Source organism: Oenanthe melanoleuca, chromosome 12 (assembly GCF_029582105.1).
Source record: "Oenanthe melanoleuca isolate GR-GAL-2019-014 chromosome 12, OMel1.0, whole genome shotgun sequence".
NCBI lineage: Eukaryota > Metazoa > Chordata > Aves > Passeriformes > Muscicapidae > Oenanthe > Oenanthe melanoleuca.
The window spans coordinates 11,642,654-11,666,082 of NC_079346.1; the positions used below are offsets into that span (position 1 = coordinate 11,642,654).

Sequence of the window (23,429 nt, forward strand, 5' to 3'; positions counted from 1 at the left end):
CACCCTGTGCAGTCCACAGCTGCTGTGGATCCTAACGTCCACTTCAAGAGCTCCACCACAGGACACCTCCAGCTTTCTCCCTGTTTATATGTTCTGCTTTCTTTTGGCATAGACAAAACCCTCACAGACATGTGGTGGAACTGAGCATAGACCAGTCCCCTCCCAGCACACAACAGCAACACGTGCAAAGCACACAAGGAACTGGAAAAACATCACAGAGTATCCTGAACTCTTTCAACATTCAAGAAGGTACCTTAAAAACAAAGGGGTGCTAAACTTCTGAGCTTAATGTATATTATTTAATCCTTAACAAGCTCTCATGAGACAAACAAAGTGCATTTTTAGTACATTTATTTTAGGGCTTGCTTCTTTATCTCTAAAAATTAGTTCAAATCAGATAAAATAAACATGTGCTCTTAACAAAGGTGCCTCATTTACCTTGTTGCATTATACTTTTCGCACTTAATTCAAAACTGGACAACTTGAGCAGCTTATCTACCTCCTGACTGCACAAACTGGATGGACTTGCCAACTTCCAGACTCAGCAGCCAAGTGTCTCCAGACTTCCAATACCATCCACTCATCCAGTGCCAAGCAGAACTAATGCAAAGCATGACACACTATCATCAACCACCACCCAGCAGCTTTCTGCCACCTGTTTCTCAACCTCAGTGTTTCTTAACAGGCACATCAGGAACGTTGATGTTTTCTTCACTTCCCTTTGAAAGGTTTAACTTGAAAACTTAAATACCAGAAACAGCAAACTAGTAAACAAAATTATGCAAACCACATCAATAGTTCGGAGTAACAAAAAAGAGAAAAATCCCAAGAGAACTCACACAGCTATTATTCTAAAAACCGAAAGGTAGGTATTTAAAACCAACTGAATTTAAATCTTTATTCCTAACTATTCTATGAATACCCAAATATTTTGAATTAACTAATTTTTGAATATAATTTTTAAAAATTTCAGAAGGTCCTTCCAGATTTTATCAGTAACCCATATATACAATAACCAATGTGCAAATTATTAATGATTTTTCACTTATTACTTTAAGAGAAAATTAATAATCATTTACAGAAAGAAAGCCAATTGACAGTAATATTCCACAATAAATTACAATAGGAAGTATTCTTGCAGTGGCCTTTTTGATAGAATGCAGAACATTTACTTCTTTGTCAGTTAGACAAGAGAAACTACAAAACTTCACACAGGATCAGCTAACACCTTTCATTCTCTCATTCCTCTCTTTCTAAAAGTTTACTAGCTGTGTGTGGTTGACAAAGATTTTGGTCAGCAACCCAGAAAGAAGTGTGTCTATGGTCAATCAGTGAATCCCCTGGAACCTCAATGTCACTTGAGCTGCAATAAGTTACTGGTTGTCTCCTCTCAGACTTATATGCTGCATTTCAACTAAAAACACAGTGCATATGATGAGAATTCAGTCTCGAAGCCATGAAGATAAAAACACCAAAGAAACAAACAGAAATAAAATTTCAAAAAGCACAAAGCCAAAAGCAAAAACAAACAGAAAACCCACAAGAAGAAAGTCACTAAGCCACTTTATCCAAACAAATAATGAGCTTAATAAAGAAAAAAAACAATTACCATTAATTTTAAAAGAAAACTACTACAGCTTTTACATTCTGCAGATACAAGGTTATCATTGTCAGTTCAAGAATAAAAACATTTATCTCAGTATCAACTAAAATGCAAACTGAATTAGTAGATTTTTTCATGTAGCAAAATATTCAAAACTACATTAAGTATTGTACAAAATATTTTAGCTGTGACAGAAGCACATAAATGACAAGTATTTCCACGCTGCTATTTGACTTAAACCAAAACCATCTTGTGAACTCTAATAGGGAATGTTCTCATTAGCAAGTCACAATTAAATACAGGTGAAGTGCTCAACAGCAAGTGTCTCAAATACAGCAGAGAGCACACTTCTCACTAAGAACAATCTTATATAAAGAGCTGAAACTATTTCTTTTAAAATATTTCATGAAAGCTGGCCTATCTTCCAACTACGTAACTAGTTCAATAAAAAAAGCAAAAATATCTGTCTGCTCTGGAAATACTTTCCTTCACTACAAATACAGCTCCTTACAACTGCCATTCCTGCACTCCTCATAACAATGGCTCTTTTCACATAAGAATATCTTAATAGAACCCGAGAAATTAGGCTGAGAGAAATAAGCATTTTTTAAAATTAAATACTCTAACAGCATAACACAGAAAATTGTCAATAAAAAGCTTTGTTACCTTCAATGATAATTGTAACATTTACGATCATTTTTCAATAGCGCAGAACTCTGCTCTTTGGGCATCTGTGCTTAAAGGTATAAGTAAATTTAAAAAGGAGAAGTAGCAATACATGTTTCCTGTTGGTTTTTCTTCTTTTTTTTTAAAGGGCAACTTGCAATCTAGAGTGCACAATTGTGACTTCAATTGCTATTCAGTTTCAATATTCCCTTCTGCATCACTTGATCCTATTGTAACACTGATCCCCTTGTCTCTATCCCATGCAAACTCCCTGGTATCTTCAGTGCTCTTCTCACCCAATTTTATTCCCAGTACAGCCTCAGTGCTGGTATGAAGTTCACCTCAACACTTATCCAAACTGGCTATACATATGTGCTATCTGCCCTCACAGCATCTGAACACCTGAAGGCCACTTCCTTGGCTACCAGGCTCAAACCAGAGAAAGTGACCTGAGAACTGGTTGCTTATATTTAGAAAGAATGAGAAACAGAAGCAGAAAAGTTTCTTCCAGCCTTTCAATGCACTCCTCTTTCCCCTGATTTTCCTCTCTTCAGCCCCTAAATCAACTTATGGCTGCTCCATCACCATACATACTCAAAGTCACTTGGATACGACAGAAAGGCAAGGTGCACAAAGCTGGAATTTTACCATTGTTGTTTATACATTGCAGAAAAGGACAGCAGCAAGAGGAAGGCAGTAGTTGGGATTACTCAGACTCCAGTGGGGAAGCATTGTGAAAAACAGGTAACTTAAAAATCTGCAATTCTTCTCATACCAAAGACTGGAAGACAGCACCAACACTACAGAGGACAGACAAGGGAGCTGAAGTCTAAATTGAGTTGTTTTAAGAGTGGCTCAAGTGTGAGAATTATCACGAGAAGGATAGGATGGATGATGAACCAGTTATGCAGAAGAGCTCACCTGGCATTTAACAACTGGTTTAGAAATATTCTGTGCACCCATAACTTTTTCTGCCATAGATTTGTTCTTATTTCTTCAGTTTTGTCAAATGCTTTCCTAAGAATCGGTATTTTGCAGAACATTTATTATTTTTACCCTCTCAACTAGAAAAAATAAAGGGAAATTTAATTCCAACCTGAAGTATGACATTTTCTAACGGTAATATACATACATCAAAAATAAAAGGAAGTTACTACCCAGCAATTGACAAAAATACAACACAGAGAGGAACTCCACTACAGAGGCTTTAGGCCTGAAGAAGATCAGTTAATTGAAACAAGGAACACCCTACTCTGATGTTGGGGCTCACTGTGCTTCTTTGCTGCCTATTCCATTTCACTCTTCCTGTTCAATTAGACTACTGCCCTAATGGTGACAAGAGCATCATGCTCTAAATAAGTGTTATCACCAACATTTTCAGAAACATGTAGGTTCAATGACCTTGGATTTTCTAAAGTACATTTTCACAGCACAATGTAAGCTGACAAGATTTTGTTCTATGCTATTTGCTTCAGTTGTTCTGTCAAAGGTACTAGAAAGCACGGAGGAACACCAATCAATAGTGTAGAAAGTACCTTTTAAATTGGAACAAAATCCTGTAAAAGAGTAAAACTGAAAAGCAAGAGTTCTCTCTGAATTGCAGTTCTGAGTTTAGCAGCAAATAACAAAGACTCTATATGCCACCACAGTCTTCAAAATGGAATTTCTCATTAGCACTAAGGGAAGATACAAGTCATGCAGGCTTTCTGCTATTGGACATCTTTAACAGCTCCAACCAAGCAGAAAAAACCTCTTAGCACCTTTACAAAGAACAGTCATCCATGCCTATTCTCCAAAACCTAACACTATAATACTTGGAAAAAAAGGAACAACTCAAGTTATTTAAATGATAATGTTCTCAAAACTTGTAAGTTTGGCTTCATACACTGCTAGCATGTTAAATAAATATGCAAATTATCATAATTCAGACATTTAAATGTTAACACCCTTACTATGCCTCAAGTGCAGGCAGGTATCTAAGTGTTTTACACTGCAAACAAACCACATTTAACTGAATTTACCCCTTGTAATTATATAAAATAAATATACAAGGCATTCCTCTCATCATAATCCTTCTTCAAGCAAGGTCATAGAGCTCTTTCCAAAGGCTTGTTTATCAAAGCAGATAAACATTCTCCTCCCTCTTTTAAGATGCCAGCAAACAACACTCATACTTCAAAAGCTGCATTAAAAAGGCAAGTATAGCTCATACTCTTTCAAATGCTCAGAAATACAATGCATGAGGGGGAAAAAAGGAGCTCACCTCCACCAGCCTAAGTCTACACAGCATATGGACAAACCAAAATACCCTGCAAAGATGGCCCTCAAACCCACTCATGGACATAACTGATAAAAGTGCACTCCTGACAGCTGTTTGAGCAAATGTCGTGTACTTAACACCTGCCTAATTTTGTAGTCATTTATTGCTGGAGTGCTTTTCTTCCACTGAAATGGGACATTTCATCAAGAATTATTAAAAGCACTGACAGAAATTGTTCTGCTTTGGAATATAATAACAACTGCTACTATTACTATTATGCTAGTACTTAATGAGCACAATGAAGTTTAAAAATACCAAGAAAGAGACAATGATGGGGAAAAAAACCCCAAACCCAAACAACTGGAAGATGCCCCATCCCTGAAACTGGTCAAGGCCACATTGGATGGAACTCTGAGTAACCTGGTTTAGCAGGTGTCCCTGCCCACATCAAGGGTATTAGATGATCTTTAAGGTCCCTTCCAATCCAACTAATTCTGTGATTCTCTCATCAGTAGCAGGTTGGTCCTGTCCATTCACTCTATCATCTTTAGCTTTATGGAAAGGAAACCCTAGAGCAGGAGTTATATAGGTCAAAAATAACTAAAAAGACTGAATTGAATTTTTCGTATTTGACTCAGCACACACTCTAAAGTTTTTTTTCATGTCCTAGCAATTATACTGACACTGTCAATATTAAAATAAAAAAAAATTGCCCCCTTACTATGTTCCAAAATACTTGCTTTTCATGTCACTTTTTTACCACATTATTTGCAAATTCAAGCAGAACTTTCCAAAAGTCACAACTTCTCAGATAGAAGAGACCGCCCCTAGAAAGCTGATTTGCCTCAAAAGCAAATTTTGAAATAAATTTTAAAATAAAAATGCATGTTAACTGCATCTGTAAACACAACTAAACTTCAAGGTTAAAACATTTTCTGTCCATATATGGTCACAAACTCACATATTAAAATCCTGTCACTACAACTGTCCCATGAAAAAGAATACTTGAGACACTTCAGCATAAACATAGTAGTTGAAAAAAATTACCTCTTCCAGATGTCTACAAGTATAACCAACCACTTATTATTTCTTAAATCCTTCGATTGTCTGTGAACAGGCCTGACAAGACAGAATAATCTCCACTGAGCTTTGCTCACCTGTATAATAACTGTCTGAAGAATATTGAAAGCAGAATGGTTTACACACTTTCTAGATTTGAGGCATAACACTAGCAAACAGATCTAGTTACTGAAAAAATGTTACAAGATTACAGGTACCCTAACATTAGACTCAAAACTACATCCTCATATAAGGCTTTTAAAGATATTACAAAGCAATTATTTACAAAACAGCAATTATAAAAGATGATGTATACAGCAAGTTTAAACCATAACACACATCTAAGAGAGTACAAGTTACAGATCTCAAAATAAAGAGTAGTAGTCATAAAGATCCTTTAGTATTAGTTTATAAAACTCAGATCATCATCTAAAATTTATCCAGCAATACTTATCCTGTGAAGGCTCAGCATTAAGCTGTGTGGGAAAGGAAGGAAGGAAAATGAGCACCTTACATTTGATAACCAGGAGATCAGGGAGAAAAAAATCCCTCTTGTCTGCACATTTGCACACAAAATTTTTCAGCTACAGGCACATTTACACTGACCTGTGGGGCAGGCAAAATGCCAGAACAGAGTGACCTGAGGAGCCCCCAGGAACGCAATCTGGATGTCCCAGAGTGGCTCAGAGAAAGGACAACTGCGTTGGTGCCATGTTCTGCCTACCTAACCCTTCCCTTCCCCTAGCTCACTTCTGGAACATGGGGTCAGGGAAGGTCAATCTGCAGCTAAAGTGTAGATCTGCATTAAATAGATCAGGCAGCAATATGCTGCAACAGGATGGGTGTACAATCTGTGCTGATCTCAGTGAGGCAGCATGTGTACAGAGATTCAAAATCAAAACATGCATTTCGAAAGGAAGGTCATCCTTGTGTGCTGATGCAATGCATTTGTTCAAGTACAAAATCCTCCAGAAACATTCTCTTCTCTGGTTATGTGCAAGTTAAAGTTACCTAAACACAGCACACTTACTTTTAACTTTCTAATTAAGAGTCATTCACAAGTGCAACCAAAGATCAGAATGATGCCATGGGTAAAGAGCATTCAAATAGACCTAGAACATTCACATGCCTTTCTGTGTTATAGGTAACATATTATTAATATAAATAGCAGCCTATCACTTCTTCCCTTAATTACAGAGGAAGGGCTCTGGTCATAAACCAAATCACTGATCTTCATCGTCACAGACAATATTTATATACCTACCAAAGCCCTGCTTAAGAAGCACAATCAGCAGCTTTACCTAGTCAAATAGCTACAGAGACTGCAAAAACAAATATACCCTTCCCATGACAATTTGTATTCCTGGCCTTCTCGTACAAGTGCTGGAATATGCAGTCTATGAAAAGTCCTCAAAGAGGAAGACAAAAAAAAAATAATTTCCCCTCTGAGTTCTTAAAAAGGAAGTAGTGGTTGACAGCTATAAGTGAAAGTGTTGTATTATTTCCACCCTTATGGAATTAGGAGTGGAACTAGGAACATTATTGTGTCATTCATTTAGTGCTTCTTTTCCTCCAGAAATTCTTTTTAAATTTACATGACATGTTTTTGATGGAAATTTTAAGTTACACTATAGAAGAAGTGCTCCAGGTAATCATAATACTAAATTCCAACTATACATACATACACTGGATGTTAGAAACACAACTTAAAAAACAGCAACACAGTCTAATCCACCAGCTAACACGCCTGACACTGACCTCAGAAGCTTATTTCCCGATAGGGATTAATTCTGTACACAAAATCCTCCACCAAGTCCACAAGCAACCTCAACTCATTAGACCTACTGTGGACCAGCATACTGACTGGACAATCTCCTCAGATATACACCAAACTTAGTTATCCTCTGCCCGTTCATCCATGTCATAGGATTTGCTTGTTCACAGTACTGCAATTTCCCTCAAAGCAGATACCACCCTAACTACTTAATGACCTAAAGTTCTGGAATCCATAGAAACAAAAGAAACTTCATCAAACTTATTCTTTGTCCCTTAAAAGTATGTGTTAATATTGATATAACCTTAAAAATACTCTGGCATCTAGCAAGAGGAATCCCTGTAATAAGAAAACAACAAGGAATTACCTACAGAGATCACTTGGCTGCAGAATGGATTATTTCACAATCAGATATAAAAAACCAAAACTTATTTTTTAATAACAGAGTTCAAAACATGAAGGATTACAAAAAAGTCATTATGTCTCCTAAAAGCTTTCAGATTGCTCAAGCACCTGGAAACAGGAGGTATAAGTGCAAAACCCAGCAATGCCAGAATAAAATCACAAGTAATACTACAGAAACTGATTTGCAATTCTATTGCCTGTAAGTCCTTGCATAACTATCACAACTAACAATGAAAAAAAAAGAGAATGACAGTTAATTGTGCCACGAGTTACTGGGAAAGGTCACCAGGATATTAAAAGGCAAAAAGGTAGGCAGGCTAAATGCTCAGCTTTGCAGAACCAAGAGATCTAGCTTCTAACCTATATAATTAAGCATTAATCATGGGTGGGGTTAAACAAGCAAAAAAACCCCTTAGGGAACATCGATACTATGGCAAAGACAAAGTTTTAGACAAATCAAGGTTTAAATTTCATCTCACGCAACTTCCAAAAAAGGAATAACTTTGGAAAAGTTCCATTTAAGAGCTAAACCTCCCATATCAGATAAGACTAATGACATATGCAGATAGCAGCAGCCAGTAACAAATGTCTTCAAAAGAACTTGCTGTACAAATATCTCTCTGGCCCACTCCAGAGCTTTTCATCCTGGCTTTGAAACATAACATTTCTATTTCTTCCTTTAAAAAGAGTATTGATCAATACATGGTTACAAGCATCCATAACTTTTCTGTCTTAAGCGCTTGCATTTATTTTATTTTTATGGAAGAAATACTACAAGTGTAATGATAATAACATACACCGCTAATAATTTAATTCTTAGGTTTCTATTCAATACTCTCAACACAAGAGCAAAAGTCACCCTTCTGTTCCTATATAGTTTTTGTATGCTTTCTGTATTGAAGACTTCCTCTAATAAATATTTTCATCACTTCTGAATTATCATCTGAAAACTAAAACTAAACAAGGTATTCCTACTGGGGAAAAACTTACTTAACAGCAGCACTGTCAGTATTTTTCGTATTTAGCTCCAAGTTCTCCTGTTTCACACTATTAGGACATTTGCAATTGAGCCCATCTCACTGTCAATTTTTCAGTCTTTCCAACAGTTGGTTAATGCTGTTTCATATCCTAAAAATTCTATGAATAGCATATATTTCTCTTAACTACACACCACAGTTCAACTGTCAATAATGTAATGCTCCTTAGCTCTGCAAAGATCTTACAAATTGCTCATGCCCTAAACTACCACTACCCTTGGCCAATCCCTGTACTTCTTATGTTTCCTTTTTACAAAAGTAAAAGAACAAAAAAAACAAAAAAAACAAAAAAAAACAAAAAAAAAAAACAAAAAAACAAAACAAAAAAAAACCAACAAAAAAAAACCAACAAAAACAAAAACAAACAAAAACAAAAACAAAAAAAAAAAAAAAAAAAAAAACAAACAACAAAAAAACACCAAACCAAAACAAAAAAAAGCCCAAAAAAAAACCAAACCCAAAATAAAATAAAACAAAAGGTCAAACTCCTGTTAGCATTTTCTGTGTTTTTTCCACTCAACTACAGTGTTACTACAGGATTTTGGACTTTCTATTATAAGCCTGCTGGAAATTCATCATTTATTTATACTTTCTCAAGACTGAAATAAACTCTAAGGCATTGCTCAATTACACACAAGTCTAGTACAACACAACAGGAAAATTGTATCCAATTAATTGTCTGGCTCCAGCACCATGATTTTCCTTTTTAAGGAGGAAACTGTTCTGGGCCTCTGGCAGAGAGATACGTCTTCTTGCAAGATGATTCAGTCCAACCCATCTCTCTGCCTGATGTTCCCACTCCTAGAGCAGACTGAAGAAACACTTGCCTATATCCAACAAAAATGTGACAATGCTGAGCTTTCTTCCAACAATTCTGCCACAAGCAGAAATGCTTCTGGAAAGACAGACAAGTTGGGAATATCAATGCATGGCCACAGCAAGACCTAACAAAATTCAGAGCTCTTGGATAATCCAAACTCTCAGCAAGTGAGCAACATTAATAGGAAGCAAGTATTGATGTGATTCAAAAGAAAATGCAGAGACAACAAATAGTCATATAATTTAGCAGCAATAGACTGTAAAATTGCTAGCTATAGGATGGAGACAGCATTCTTCCTTCCTTTTCACTGACCTGGTTCCACACTTGATGTTATGTTATCTATTAAAAGAAATGACAAAACCCAAAATGTAACAAAACAGCTGAGTATGTATCGATGCATTTTGCAGAATTATAGCTAGATCAGACTCAAATCAACACAACCAAAACAGCACAGTGACACAGACACTCCTCTCCCACATGGCCCTTTACAGCATACATAAATTCAACTAATTTCATTAGATAAATAAGGAAATGAAGTTGTCACATTTATTAAGAAAAATGAGAATACAAATCAATGTATTTTTTCAGTGCCATGTAAATCCACCTGCAAACGATACCTGGATTGCCCAACTAACATATAAAAAAGTAAAAATCAAGAACAATTTTATATAATCAAAGTGTAGGGAAGCAAGGTGTTGCATTTATAAGCTTGGGACCAGGAGCAAACCCAAACCAACCCATAAGAGCTCTAAGGAAAACACATCTATTGGCCTTCATTCCAGCTAAGTAACCTGATTCATTTGAGGTTTGCGAAAATTCATTGCAAATACAAAAGGGATTTTTGTTTGTTTTTAAAGCCTAATCAATGTGTTGGTGTTCCTGGCTCAGGATAGATGCAGCATGACTGCAATGGATCAGTTCCAAGAATTACAGTATTAACTCTGCAGCAGTGGCTCTAGATGGTATCTCTGCGGGGAAATCCTTGTCAGCACTGACTTACCTCTACTATAAATGGCTGCCCACACTCCTACACTGGCTCCTAAAACCACGGTGCTCAAGTCTGTCAAAAGCAAGAGCTCCCTACCCCATACATGATCATGTCAGTATAAAATGGGATGGTTCATTCAGGGTGAAAAGCACTTACATAAAGATATTAACAGGTGTATGTAAGGGCTGCCTGGCATCACCCTTTTACAAAGCACCTAAGCACTGGAGTTTCACCTTAGTGCATTACAGCAAATCCCAGGTCAGTCCCCCAGGGTACTTAGAAGAACATTCAATGTTCAGAAGACAGTGTCTCCACTGCAGATTGTAAGCATACAGCAACATCAAGAGTACTGAAAAATAAAACATCTGTTCATCTCTCTGACAATAATCCTAACAGAAAGTTGAAAAGATATAAGAGGAAGAAACAACAGACATGTTATCTATCAAAATAATTGCTACTGATACATGGGAAACTAAACATCTTTACATAGATCACCATGAAATAGGCTACAGTATCACACAGGATTCTCCACTGGAAGCAGCAGGAAAAAAATCTCCCAGTAAAACCCTGCAATTCCAAAAACTATTTTTCATATCCCACTTAGCTTTTTAAGATAAATTTACTAAAATACTTCTGAACAAACAGAACATCCAAAGAAAACGTTCTGTGCTTTCCTGAAACATGCCAAGTTCTTGATATCCACAAAACATTTTACGTAATGTTAACTGAGTAATGTATTTCCTCTTTACTAATTTTGTTTGCTTTCTTTCATATCAATTTACTTTTATCCCTAGTACAATACAGGAAAAAAAATCTAATCTCTCAATTCCTGTTTGTCAATGTATTTCTTGCATTAGTGGTCCAAAATTAGATGCAGTATGCTAGACACGGTGTAATAAGCTGCAAGGGGTTCTTCCTTTCCAAGAGCAGCCTCCAAGTTTTTCCTGAGGCTCCTGTCTGCCCATTCACCCAGCACAGCCAGGTCCCTGTGGACAAAAGCCCTGCCCTGAGCAGATCAACTCACCCCCAGCACACCAACACTCACATTTGGTGTCATCCCAAACAGGACCAGAGTAAACTTCACTGTGTCCTTCAGAGCACGTTAAACTGGCTGTACCTCTGGGATGGTTGTTTTGAGTTGCTGGAGTTTGGTAAGATGGGTTGGGTTTGGGTTTTCTTCTTAGATTTTTGGTTGGTTCTTTTGGGGTTTGGCTTTCGAGGGTTTTATTGGTGAGGGGAAATTTGTTTTGCGTTTGTTTTCTTGAAGTATTTTGTAGTATTTTTATCCCACATATTTTAAGTCTAGAAGCCATAATGTACAATTTTAATGGATTTCATTTACTATTACAGGGACTATGGATTTCAATAAACTAGTTAGCATTTCTGTCACCAAGATATGAATGTGCCAAATTCAATTACATTCACTTTGAATTAAATTAAAACAATAGCATTAGCTACTGTTAACACAGCAACTTGTGCCTACACTTTTTTCTTCAGTTATTAAAAATTACCAGTTCTTTGGAATGCTTTTTATCTAAGAAAATATTTTATTTTTCACAGTTTCTCAGAGCCTTTGGTAAACTGTGGCAATGAATTCCCTAGAAAAGGCACTTATAATAGCAACTCACAACAATCTCAGGCACTGAATAATTCCAGATTTTGAAAACCTGGATATCTGTTCAGAAGCTTCAGCTTTCTACAAAAAGCTCCTATAACATCTGTCAGAAGCATTTCAGCCTGGAAGTCACATACAAATTCTCAAAGGTCTTCCACTTGCTTATTTTTAGAAATGTAAACAAAACCCAAAAAAACAAGTTTAAGATTATTACAGTTACACAATTTTTAAGAGTTTCTTTTCATATGCAGTGATTTGAGCTGAATAAACACATTTTCTGAACTATAGCCCACTTTTGCTTTGATTCACACTTTTTGGAACACTCCATGCTCAGCACAACATCTTCCTACATAGCCAGTGAGTCACTTTTTCAGGCACCTTTAAAAAAACCCAGATTCATTAAATTGTAATTACTAAAAAAAAAAAAAAAAAAAATCAAAATTAATTCTAATTACAATATTCTAATGTTATCACTGCAAGAAAAATTCACTAGTTAACTAGAAGTTAGTATACTGTATCTACAAACACAGGCAGGAAGTGGCATTGCACAGGTTGTTTATAAAAATATTAGTAAGCACAGAAAAAGGACAGATCATCATCTCCTTCCACCTTTGTCATATACATATTTAGGCCTACATATTATGTTTAAAACATTTTAAAGAACAAATCCAACTTTAAGTACTTTCTTTTAATTGCTATATATCGGTAATCTTGAAAACTCATTCTATTTTCATCCTTAATAATGCTGGTATTACATAAACATTATCTCCCTGGGCAAATAACTTTTTCTATGCATAATTGAAGTGTCTTTATACAAAGTAAACACTCACATCTTTCAACTGTAAGTAACATGTTATCTGCAGCTTAGTCTACTTATGAGATGCATTTCAGCTTATACCTTCCTCTGCCTTAGGAAAAAACTTCTGTACTACTTTCCTTGGCATGACTTACTGATGCTCACTCTCTTCAGGGTCTACCCCTATTTACAGATAATACTGACAAAATTGTTTACAGACTATGTAGTAAACAGGATCACTCACATGATTTACTAAACAAAATAAAACTTCAAGCCCTCATGAAAGAAAAAAAAAAACAGAAAAAGAGTACTAGAATGTAACTGAAAGGCAGCTCAAGAGGCAGCACAGGACTGAGTGACTGGTAATGCCTGAAACTGGTATTGCCAAAGTCCACAACTTATGAAACTGTAGTCTCAGATCATTCATGAACTATTTTGAAATATCTGAAGGTTTTTCTCAATACTAAATTAACATTTGAATGTCTTTTAACTTTTGAAAAAAGAGAATCGACAAATGTCCTATATATAAGCTTCTAAGAAATGTTTACAAATACTCTGACAAAGAATTTGTGCAGGTTTAAATATAGGTCATTGATAGGATAATGACAATTTCCTAAATGAGATGTGCTTATTAGCAGTTATGTAAACAATAATAGACATTCCCACATGCAAATGTTCTGGCAGAGCTTTATAGTTTTGTTTGTACTTGGAAAACACCACAGAGTTTTTTTAATAAGTTCTTGTGATTCAAGATCAAGCCTGTATTTATCAGTATCTTCTACCTGCCTTCTCACAACAGCATTTGATACCCATTATCTCTAATAGTGCATTTCCCCCTTCCTGCCAACTGTCTTACAATATACCATTCACATACTCAACCAGATGAAAAAAAAGCCAGTTCATATGGCCAACAAAGAAACACAGAATCTGAAATTCTCCACACAGCTACACTAGTGCTTTAAACCTTTTACCACATCTAACATTCAATAGGAGTGCATTTCAGGGCATGATCCCAAAACCATTCCTTAGCTGTTTACCATGGCTGCAGATGCCCACCTTGGCAACTTTCATCAGACCTCTGTCAAATCTTCACATGATATGTCAAGAAACATCAAATACAATCCTCTTATTTACTACTACTACTAAGTTGCTGCTTTGAAATAGATAATAAAATGAGTAAGCATATAAATTTTACCTAGAGAAGTCAAAGCTAACTGAAATTTAAAAACAAAAAACCTCATAGCTGATGGTTTTTGAAGCTTGTCTATCAGTTAGCAGACTTGCTTAACATTCAGTGCTTTGTCAAATTAACCATCTTGAATGTGACAATTTGTAACCATAATGGAGCATGTAGGGGTCTTAAAATCTGTATAAGTCATAAGAAATATTGGTAACAAGCTATATACATAATACTTTCTAATTTAAAAGCAGCACAATAAATTGGAACATTTTACTTACTTTGTTGAGTCAAACAAGAAAGGTTAAAAACTAAAGTATTTCAATCCCTTAAGTTTTCTAGAATCCAAGAATGCACATCACACACTCAATAGAGCCAAAGCAAGATGCTTAATGAAACATTTAATACAGATAGCAGTTTGCACAATTACCTGCAGGTAACTTGAAAGCCATGCCATAATCCAGCCCTAAGAAATAAAACGCTTGTCTTGTCCCATCATGTCCAAGTATTGCATAATATAGGATAGTTAACAATGGAAGGTTTAAGAACTTTGACTGTTTTGTACTGCTCCTCATGCTGTGTCACACTACTGAAAAAATCAGCATGAATTACAGACCATATTATTCTTAAAAATCCAGAGCTACACTGACTGCATTTCATAGAAGGACATGGTGTGAAGCTAAAAACCAGTTGACGTAGAACATGTTAAGTTCTAGAGCACAACATGAATATATTTGGGAAAAAATTACAGTGCTGAGCAACTGTAGCCTGCCCTTTGTTAATTTTTCGCTGGATATTTAAAATTAACTTGACAGTCATTAAGTAAAACAACTTTACTTGTCCCAGTTCAATCCCTAGTGGACAAAACATGCACTACAGGACCCGTCAATTTTGCTTAACAAGACTGCCAGACTTGTGAGGGGAAAAGTTAAGAACACAGGATGTATTTTAAAGCCATTTTCACTAACAATAAGACTATATCATGAATGCCACCCATTACACTGCTGCCAGTAATAAACCTTCTATCGGAACCAAACAAAATGCTCCACAAAATTTCAAAAGCACAAGTAGGAAGAGTGCCAAACAAGCACAGTATCTTTTTAAAATCTGTTTTTCAACTTTCCTTACGATCAATTTTCATACATCGACAAAAGAGTAATTTCTCTGCATTTGAAAAAAATACTATTACACCACTATATCGATACAATGTGCTTTCATATTTGAATGACTCACCTCAAAATCACTTACTTCCAGTAATAAGTAAGAAACATGCAAGCCTTTCAGTACTCTAACAATTTTCAAATGTTAGTTTTATAGCTTTTCATAATATTCAAAGTTTCCGCTTAGTAAGAAATTACCAACTTACCTGGAAAGTTACCACTTTGAAACAAATCTTACTCCTGCCCTATGCAACCACATTTATTACCGTGATGCACAGTCTACAGGGACTTGCTAAAACAAATGTGCAGCTTCAGTGTTTTTAAATAAACACCTTACCTTGCCTGTCTTGTGATCAAACCAGACAAGAGCATGGTTCCTGGACAGCACCTTGCAGTCAAACGTGGCATTGTTCTGGGCTGGCCGGCAGCGAGCCACGGAGCGGCCGATCTTGACAGGCTCGTCCAGGTAGACATGACGCTCCTGAAACGGGTGGGAGTTCGGGCGGCAAGTGAAGATGGCCAAGGCTGAAGGCATCGAGGACAGATTGTGGTTGCCACACAACCAGAGATGAAGAGAGCTCTTCTGATGCAGACTGTCCTCCACAATTTTTAAAACACCTCCACAGCAACTTAAAGCAGGGCAAATATTATCATATGAGAGGCCTAACAACTCATTGTTTCAGTGTGTAAACTAATTCTGGCAATAATCCAGTGAAAAAGTCCCATTATGTCTTTTAATAATATCAGCAGTGGCCCAAAATAAATCTAATACGTACAACTTTCAATTTATCCTCCTCTGGAAGAATAGCGAATAAGCATCTGATTCCTTCCGAGAGAAGCAAAGGCCCCGTGAAAGAAGGATACAATGTCTTAAATCCAAGCAGATGAGTCATACAAGTACTTTTGTTTGTAACCTCAAATGCCTTCTTTCCCCCCTCCCCTTCCGTAAACAACACTGACCAAAAGTCTGACCAATGCAACATGGAAGCAAGGAAAGGTTTAGGGAAGGGGGATGAAGGAGGAAGATTAGCGTCCTCTCACGCACGGCACAGATCAGGAGCTGGAAGATGAATACAAAGCCCTCGCTCCACAACAGAGACCTATCGATTCACCCAGCAATCCGCATTTCACCATCTTCGTGTGTTAAACCCCAGCAGAATACGTGGTCCTCGATTTACGACGGAGTGCGAGAGCTACACTGTTTTTCTCCCCTACACCAGATAGAGCTGAACTGGTCTACAGCTTCTGGGAGCCGCTCAGATAAGGAACTTGATAAGGCATGGAGAGGCTCCCAACTCGCTTTCTCCCAGGGACAAACCAACGCGTGGGAAGGGCTCTTGGGGCCGGCCTGCGAGGTGCCCTGACAGGTCGCTCCCCGGCGGTGGCCCTGTCCGGCGGCGGGCTCGGTGCGCGTCCCTCGGCGGCGGCTCCGCAGGCGCGGGCAGCGGGGGCTGCCCCGGCAAGTGCCCGCCAGGAGCCCGCGGCGCGCGGCGGCGGCTCCGCTCAGCCCCTCCGCAGGTGGCTGCGCATGAGGCGGGCCCGCTGCGCACCCCCGCGCTCTCCGCCCGCCCGGCGCGGCTCCGCTGCCCCGGCGGCGGGAGAGGCCTGGCGGCCGGGCCCGGGCGCTCCCGCTCGGTCGCTCTGCCGGCTCAGGCGGCCACCAGCCGCGGGAAGTTTCCTCCAACCTGCGGGGCCCAAAACAAACCGGGTCAGGCGCGTCCCTCAGCGCGTCCCCCCACGCCTACCTCGGCTCCGCGAGCGGCACGGGTGAGCCCCGCTCCCCCTTACCTTGCGCGCAGCCGCCGCCATAGCGTCTGGAGCCCTTCCCGGTGTGGCCGCGGCGGCGGGGCCGGGGCAGGGCGGGGCCGGGGGCGGGCAGCGTGCGCACCGGCGGGCCCCGCGCGTGCGCCGTGCTGGCGGTGAGGCTGCGGCACGGGCGGGCCCCGCCCCGCTCCGGGCGCGCGGGGAGGGGGCGGCGGGAGAGGCCGGGAGGGGAGAGGGGCGAGGGAGAGGGGCTGGCTGCTGTTCCTCCTGCAAGGGCACGGCTGGGACGTGCTAGCTCGGGGCAGCTCCCTGAGGTGAGTGAGCCCTGGCCCCGTGCCCTTGTTTGCCCTCGCTGTTCTCAGCTCTGGGAGGGAGGGGGCGAGCGCGGCCTGTCAGCCCGTATAAATAAGAGGGAGGGAACGGCCTGAAGTTGTGTCAGGGGAGGTTTAGGTTGGATTTTAGAAGGCTTTTCACCCAGAAGGTGTTCGAGCACTGGAATAGGCTCCCCAGGGAAGGGGTCCTGGCCGCAAGAGTGCCACTTCACACACCTTTTGTACAACGCTCTCACACACACGGTGGGATTCCTGGGCACCCTGTGCAGGGCCAGGAGTTGGGTTCGATGACCTGATTCCAAGTCAGAATGTTCTGCGGTTCTGTGAAAGTGTGGAGCTCAGAGGAGGAGCTGAGGTGACACGTTCTCAGCAGAGCTTGCATGAGAACTGCAGGAGCCTCCTGAACATCCTCCTGATCTCCCTGTGTGCGTCTGGTCGTTTTATGATCCCAGATTAAAGCCTGGGGAGCCGCAGTGCGGTTTGATGTGTCCTGGGGCGGGAGGAATGCTGGCCATGTTTGCCATGTCTCGTTGCAGGTTGGCAGCTGGAGCAGGGGCACTCCTGGAGCAACGGCTGCAGGGACAGGACTGAGGTGGGGTCACTGGTGCTGTCTTCCTTCACTACACCATGGAGCATCATCCAAGGTCACATTTTTGCCTGTTTTCTAAGAGCCGAGGAAAGGTCACTTGTCAAGGTCATATGGTAGGCTGGTGCCGAACGAGTCTCTCCAGTTCAAATACATTTTTAATTCCGTCATTCCCTGTAAAGCAAACATGGAAATTGTTGATATAAGATAGATGCTGGGGTCGTGCCAGCACTATAATTACCCTGTGACAGGGTGTTAGGATTAAGGATATGGGAGATGGCAGAAAGAGCTGGCTGCCGTGGAGGACAGGAGTGGAGCTGGGCCAGGCACTTCAGCAGTGATGAGGGGAAAAGCAGCGATCAAGGTAAGGCAGTGCAGTGTATGACACAAAGCATGATTGGTGCGTCCTTAGTTGTAGCACAGGGCTGTCTTCATTTATTTTCTCTTTTTTTTTTTGACTGCACTGTGATTTGGGGAAGGGAGGTTGATTCACAACAGACTAGTTTTCTTTCAACAATCCAGTGACAAAAATATGGCAAAATCAAGCTGTAGCATTTGTGTTTGAAACAGAGAAATGAAATCCAAGATTAAAGACGGGTCTGATTTTGTGAAGACAAAAACAAACTACTGATAGGAGGAATGTTTAGAACTGCTTATCCGTAGTTTTAATTCTCCTGACAGGGAAAAAAATATACCTGGCACATCACTTCATGCGTTTCATCAGCTTATGAAACGACTCTGATAAATGTAATAATAATTTGCTTTTACTAATTTTTTTAATAAGTAGAAATTCAGTGTTGCTGTTGCTTATAGCACACAAGGTGCCATAACTAATCAAAGGGAGAAGGAAAAGTATAAAAAGAAGATGGAGAAAGTGAGAATAAATTTAGGTCCATTAGGAGTTACATTTGAGGGAATGAGTTCCAAGAGTAGAACTAACTGAGAGCGCTTCGGAATTTCAAAGTGTAAAAAGTGGGGACAAAGGGTACTACAGGTGTTGGAATGAAAAGAATGTTTCTGAGAGCACTTTTTATATTTTTGTGTGCGTGTTTCATGGAGAAAGGAGTCTGGGAGTAAAATTTGAGATTAAAAAAGTCCAATACCATACATGGAGCCTAAGAGAATCAGGTAAAATAATAAACTGAGCAGTGGATACCTTTTTCTGATGTTCTAAGTATTTATAATAACGTAATAATAATATAAGTGTGTAACTTAAACTGTAAGCCACTGGCATATGTTTTCCTGAACCCTTCTCCATTCCCTGGAGAAATCCCACTCTGACAGTTTCATGGGGAAGCAATGGTATGTGCCAGCTGCCTTTCTAGATCTCTTTGGCACTGCCAAATGGCTCACGTAACAACTGAGCTGTACCCACTGCTCATCGAGGACATTAATTCGACCCTTCCTTCTCTGCTTGAGTGCCAGCTCTCAGTGGAGCTCTGTGGGTGTAGTTATGCCTCAGGCTTTTTAACTCCTTTTTCAAATTGCTTGATGAGTTCAGAAGTTATCGGGACAAAGTCATAGGCTAAGATGAAAATACAGAAAGCAGTTGCATTCTGAAATGAGAGTACCATTTTGGTATGGGTATTTTATGAGGTGTCTGCTGCTTGCCAGAAAGTGTCCATCCCAGAAGTGTGGAAAGCAACAGGTGGGTGAGGAGTTTTGTGTGAAGTGCTCGCTGCTGTGCTGTGCTGTGCCCAGAGAAGGAGGAGGAGGAGGAGGAGAAAGAGGAGGAGGAGGAGGAGGGAGGAAGTGTCAGCTCCTGCTTCGATTGTGCAAACGCTGTCACACAGCTGAAGCAGGCAGAGCACCTCGCAGCCATGTTGGGTAAGGGCAGCAGGAGCCAACTGTGTCCACCCTTTTTCTGGGCAGGAAGTCCATGAGAATGTTACGATAGCCATCATAGCTGAGGGCAGAAAGAGCCTGCTCCATGGCCATCTTGGATAAGGGAAAGGGAGGGGGGACTGTCTGTCACATTTGTCCCTAAAGAGCTGGTGGCTGTTTCAGAAGATGAAATGCAGCTGAGATAGTTCATGTGCATACCTGAAAAATATCTGGGTTTTGACTTGAGTCTGTCGAATGACTTAATGACTTGATGAAAAATGAGATCTTTTGCTGAAGAAAGCCTATCGTGAATTCTGAGCTAACTGTAACTGGCTGAGAAAGAAAAACACTGAGCGGTATTATAGGCAACTCAGTGCCAGATTTCTGACTACTGTGCAATGATGATCTAAAAGGCTTCCAAAATAATGAATATCTATCAGACTGAGTTTTCAGTGCAGAGGTATGAACCAGTTACTTGGAGGGTGATGCTGATTCCAGAGAAATTGTTGCATTTGAAATGACTGAGGCATGCTGTATAGCAAAAGTTCCATTTCTAGTGTAAAAAATTAAGATGCAAACTGATAATGAAAGCAGAATAAACAGGTAAGGAGAAAGTTGGAGATACAGTTTTCTACTGCATTCTCATCCCCGAAAACTCATTCATCAACAATTTATCCAATCAGTTTTGTACTGATTTTCAGAAATACAACAAATTCCTTGCCTAATTGCCATACCACATTTAAAAAATGACAGTCTAAGAAGGCATTTACTGCTATATAGAGCAGTGTGGAAATGTAAAGCAACATTTGAACTGTTACTTACACCCTTATGTATCTTGTGCAAAACAAACTTGCCTCAGAAGCAGCTTCTAAAATATTCTGAACCAAGCTGTCAAAAAGTTAGGAATGCTTTCAGAGAAGTTTTCTCCAGTATTAAAAAAATTGATTCTAATTATCACCCCAGATTTAGTGAAGGGATTACACTTTTTTATTTTAATGCTATTATTGTTCTTTTAGTTTCAGACTTATTTTCTGTTCGTGATCTTTTAACTCACTGACTGGTTATGTAAAGAACAATTGCATTATCTTTCAGCATTAATTTTAAAATAATAAGCAACAATACCAGTTTAATCCTCTCTTGTCAGGTAGGTTCTCCATTTATTCCATTTTCTTTCAGATCCTTCCCTGCTCCTATTTCTGGTTTGCATTAAAAAAAAGATACTTGAATCCAGTGTACAAATGAGTGTCTTACCAATGTAAAATTTACATTAATGTAATATATGTAGTAAGCATATATTGAATGTTCTATTCCATTTACATTATATAATAAATATGAATAGTTTATACAATTATTTAAAACATATTATTTATATGCTGTATATCCTATTTGTTTATATATACAATATACATTGCATAGCATGTTGATAATATATGTATTTGGTATATATACATAAGTATAATGTAACATGCTTACCATTAATACATGTTATACTAATGTATAGCTAATTTTACATGCAATGTTTTCTCATTTCAAATTAAATCAGGCAAATTGAAATAACTGGTATTTTCACTGCTTTATCATTTTAGCCAGTCCTTCTTTGCTTTTCCATTAATATATCAATTTAACAGTCAATATTAATATTGACTTTTTGAAATGTTTGATGTTTTCTGTGGCTGTTTGAAAAATGGAAAAGATGCTTTAACAATAATTATGAAATTTTGTGTGTGTGTTTTTTTAACAGAATATATTTATTAGACCAAATATAATTATAAAATACTGCTTTAAACTGAAATCACAAGGCGGGGGATGGAGGGGAGGATGAGATGAGCAGATGATGTTTATGCAGTTCTTTGGTGTTACTCTGTGGATGTGAGCAGTCTGCACAGTCACTCCCTGCTGAAGCTGATGGAACCTGGCCAGCCAGCAGCCAACACAACATTTGCTGCTACCTGATAGAAACCATCCTGCTGAGAGATGCAGGACAGAGCCATGGAGATCACAGCTGTAGGAGCAAGATAGAGATGGAAGAAAGCAAGGAGCAGTTGTGGATCTTTAGAACCCAGCTGTCCCACACAGGCATTTTCTCATTTTTATTCCAGCAACTGACATCACAGGGCATGCTTTTTCTAGAAGTCTTTTTTGTCTAAACTCTTCCAGATATTAACAGATGACTGTATTTCTGCAAAACAAGGCAGAGTTCCTGGAGTTTTGCAAGGGCGCATCCCATATTCAGAGCCTTAGTGTTTTATGAGGCTTTATTACAAGTTGCAGAAAAATGCTCTCAGTTAGTAGGTTCCCAGCTCTGAAGTCTATCTTTTGTCCTGCATTGATACTTCTTGAGGAAGAAAGCAGTCTCAGATGTTTCTAAATGTTACAATACATGCAGAGATATTTTTCTTTCTCAACTGAAGAAGATAGTCACATTTTATCAAAATTAAAATGTATTTTAAATGGCTAGCTGAAAATCTTTTCTGAAGCAGTGTTTCCCTAGTTACTGGGAATATCTCCAGTAGGTAAGAATCCTTTCTTCTGTACTTTTTTTACCAGAGATTATGTCTCTATTCTCTTAACTTTCTCCTGCCAAAAGATTATTTGTTAAGCATCCACTGGCATTAATTTACTGTTTAACAAAATGAGCAGAGCATATCACTCTTACTAATTACTTTATTCTTATTATTTTGCATAGATACAGATATACCTTTTATTCACATAAAAACTTAAAAAGAAGGACATGCATGATAATAGATAAATATATTGGTTTGCCCATAAAAATATAAACAAGAGGAATAAGCACGAATATAAACAATGGAAGGCTTATAAGAAGCAGTGACATGGAATCTTCTCTTAAACCAAGTGCTAAAAGCTTTTGGCCTGGCCATTTCAGTTTTTAAATGCAAACAGCAAATGGAACTCCACTGAGACCCATTGTGTTGAGTTGAACTTGATTAAGCTCAGTCTTAGTCATGTCTTTTTTTTAGAGAGTAATCTTCTACAGAATTCAGGAGTTAAGTACTTGAAAAATCTATGAGTCTTGCATGGTATCACTATAAAATATTTCAAGCAGCTGGAGACAGCGAGAACCTTCCCATAGAGCCCTGCCCAAAGCTGCACACTGCAGAGCCCCATTCCTATCTCAATTTGTATCTAACATTCTCTTTGTTTCTAATGGCTTATGATAACTGAAGGCTGCTGTATCTCAAATTATTACCATGATAATTTTGTGTGTTATAATTTCGTCTGAGTTATGTTTGTTCATCTTTTGTCTAGAAAATTACTCCAATGATCAAAGCATACTTTAATTTCTTGCAGTTTGTTTTTGATAGATAAACAAATGTTTATGGCCCTTAAGGAAACAGTGCATCTAAGGAGTCATACATTTTCTTTTAAGTATGTATGGATGGATTATCTTGGTTTTAATATGTGCAACTCCTGTTCTGCAGAAAAAATAGCATGCAGTGATTCAGGTAGCAGCCGATCTATACCTACTGCTGCTGAAACTGTTCTAATGGTAGTCAACCAAACGTCTGGCGTGAGTAATTAAATTTAAAACAGGTCAGAAGTTT

General features: G+C 38.8%; 1 protein-coding gene across 33 annotated transcripts in view; it reads right to left on the bottom strand.

The window, feature by feature from the left end:
- The window catches only part of SLMAP (sarcolemma associated protein), a 76,070-nt gene extending 60,065 nt beyond the window's left edge, over window positions 1-16,005 (bottom strand). For all 33 annotated transcript variants that reach the window (XM_056501984.1, XM_056501977.1, XM_056501982.1 and 30 more), the window contains exon 1: window positions 15,698-16,005. In XM_056501984.1, coding sequence (XP_056357959.1) covers window positions 15,698-15,895 — 198 coding nt within the window. In that variant the 5' untranslated portion in view covers window positions 15,896-16,005. The remainder of the gene's footprint in view (window positions 1-15,697) is intronic.
- Between the last annotated feature and the right edge of the window lie 7,424 nt (window positions 16,006-23,429).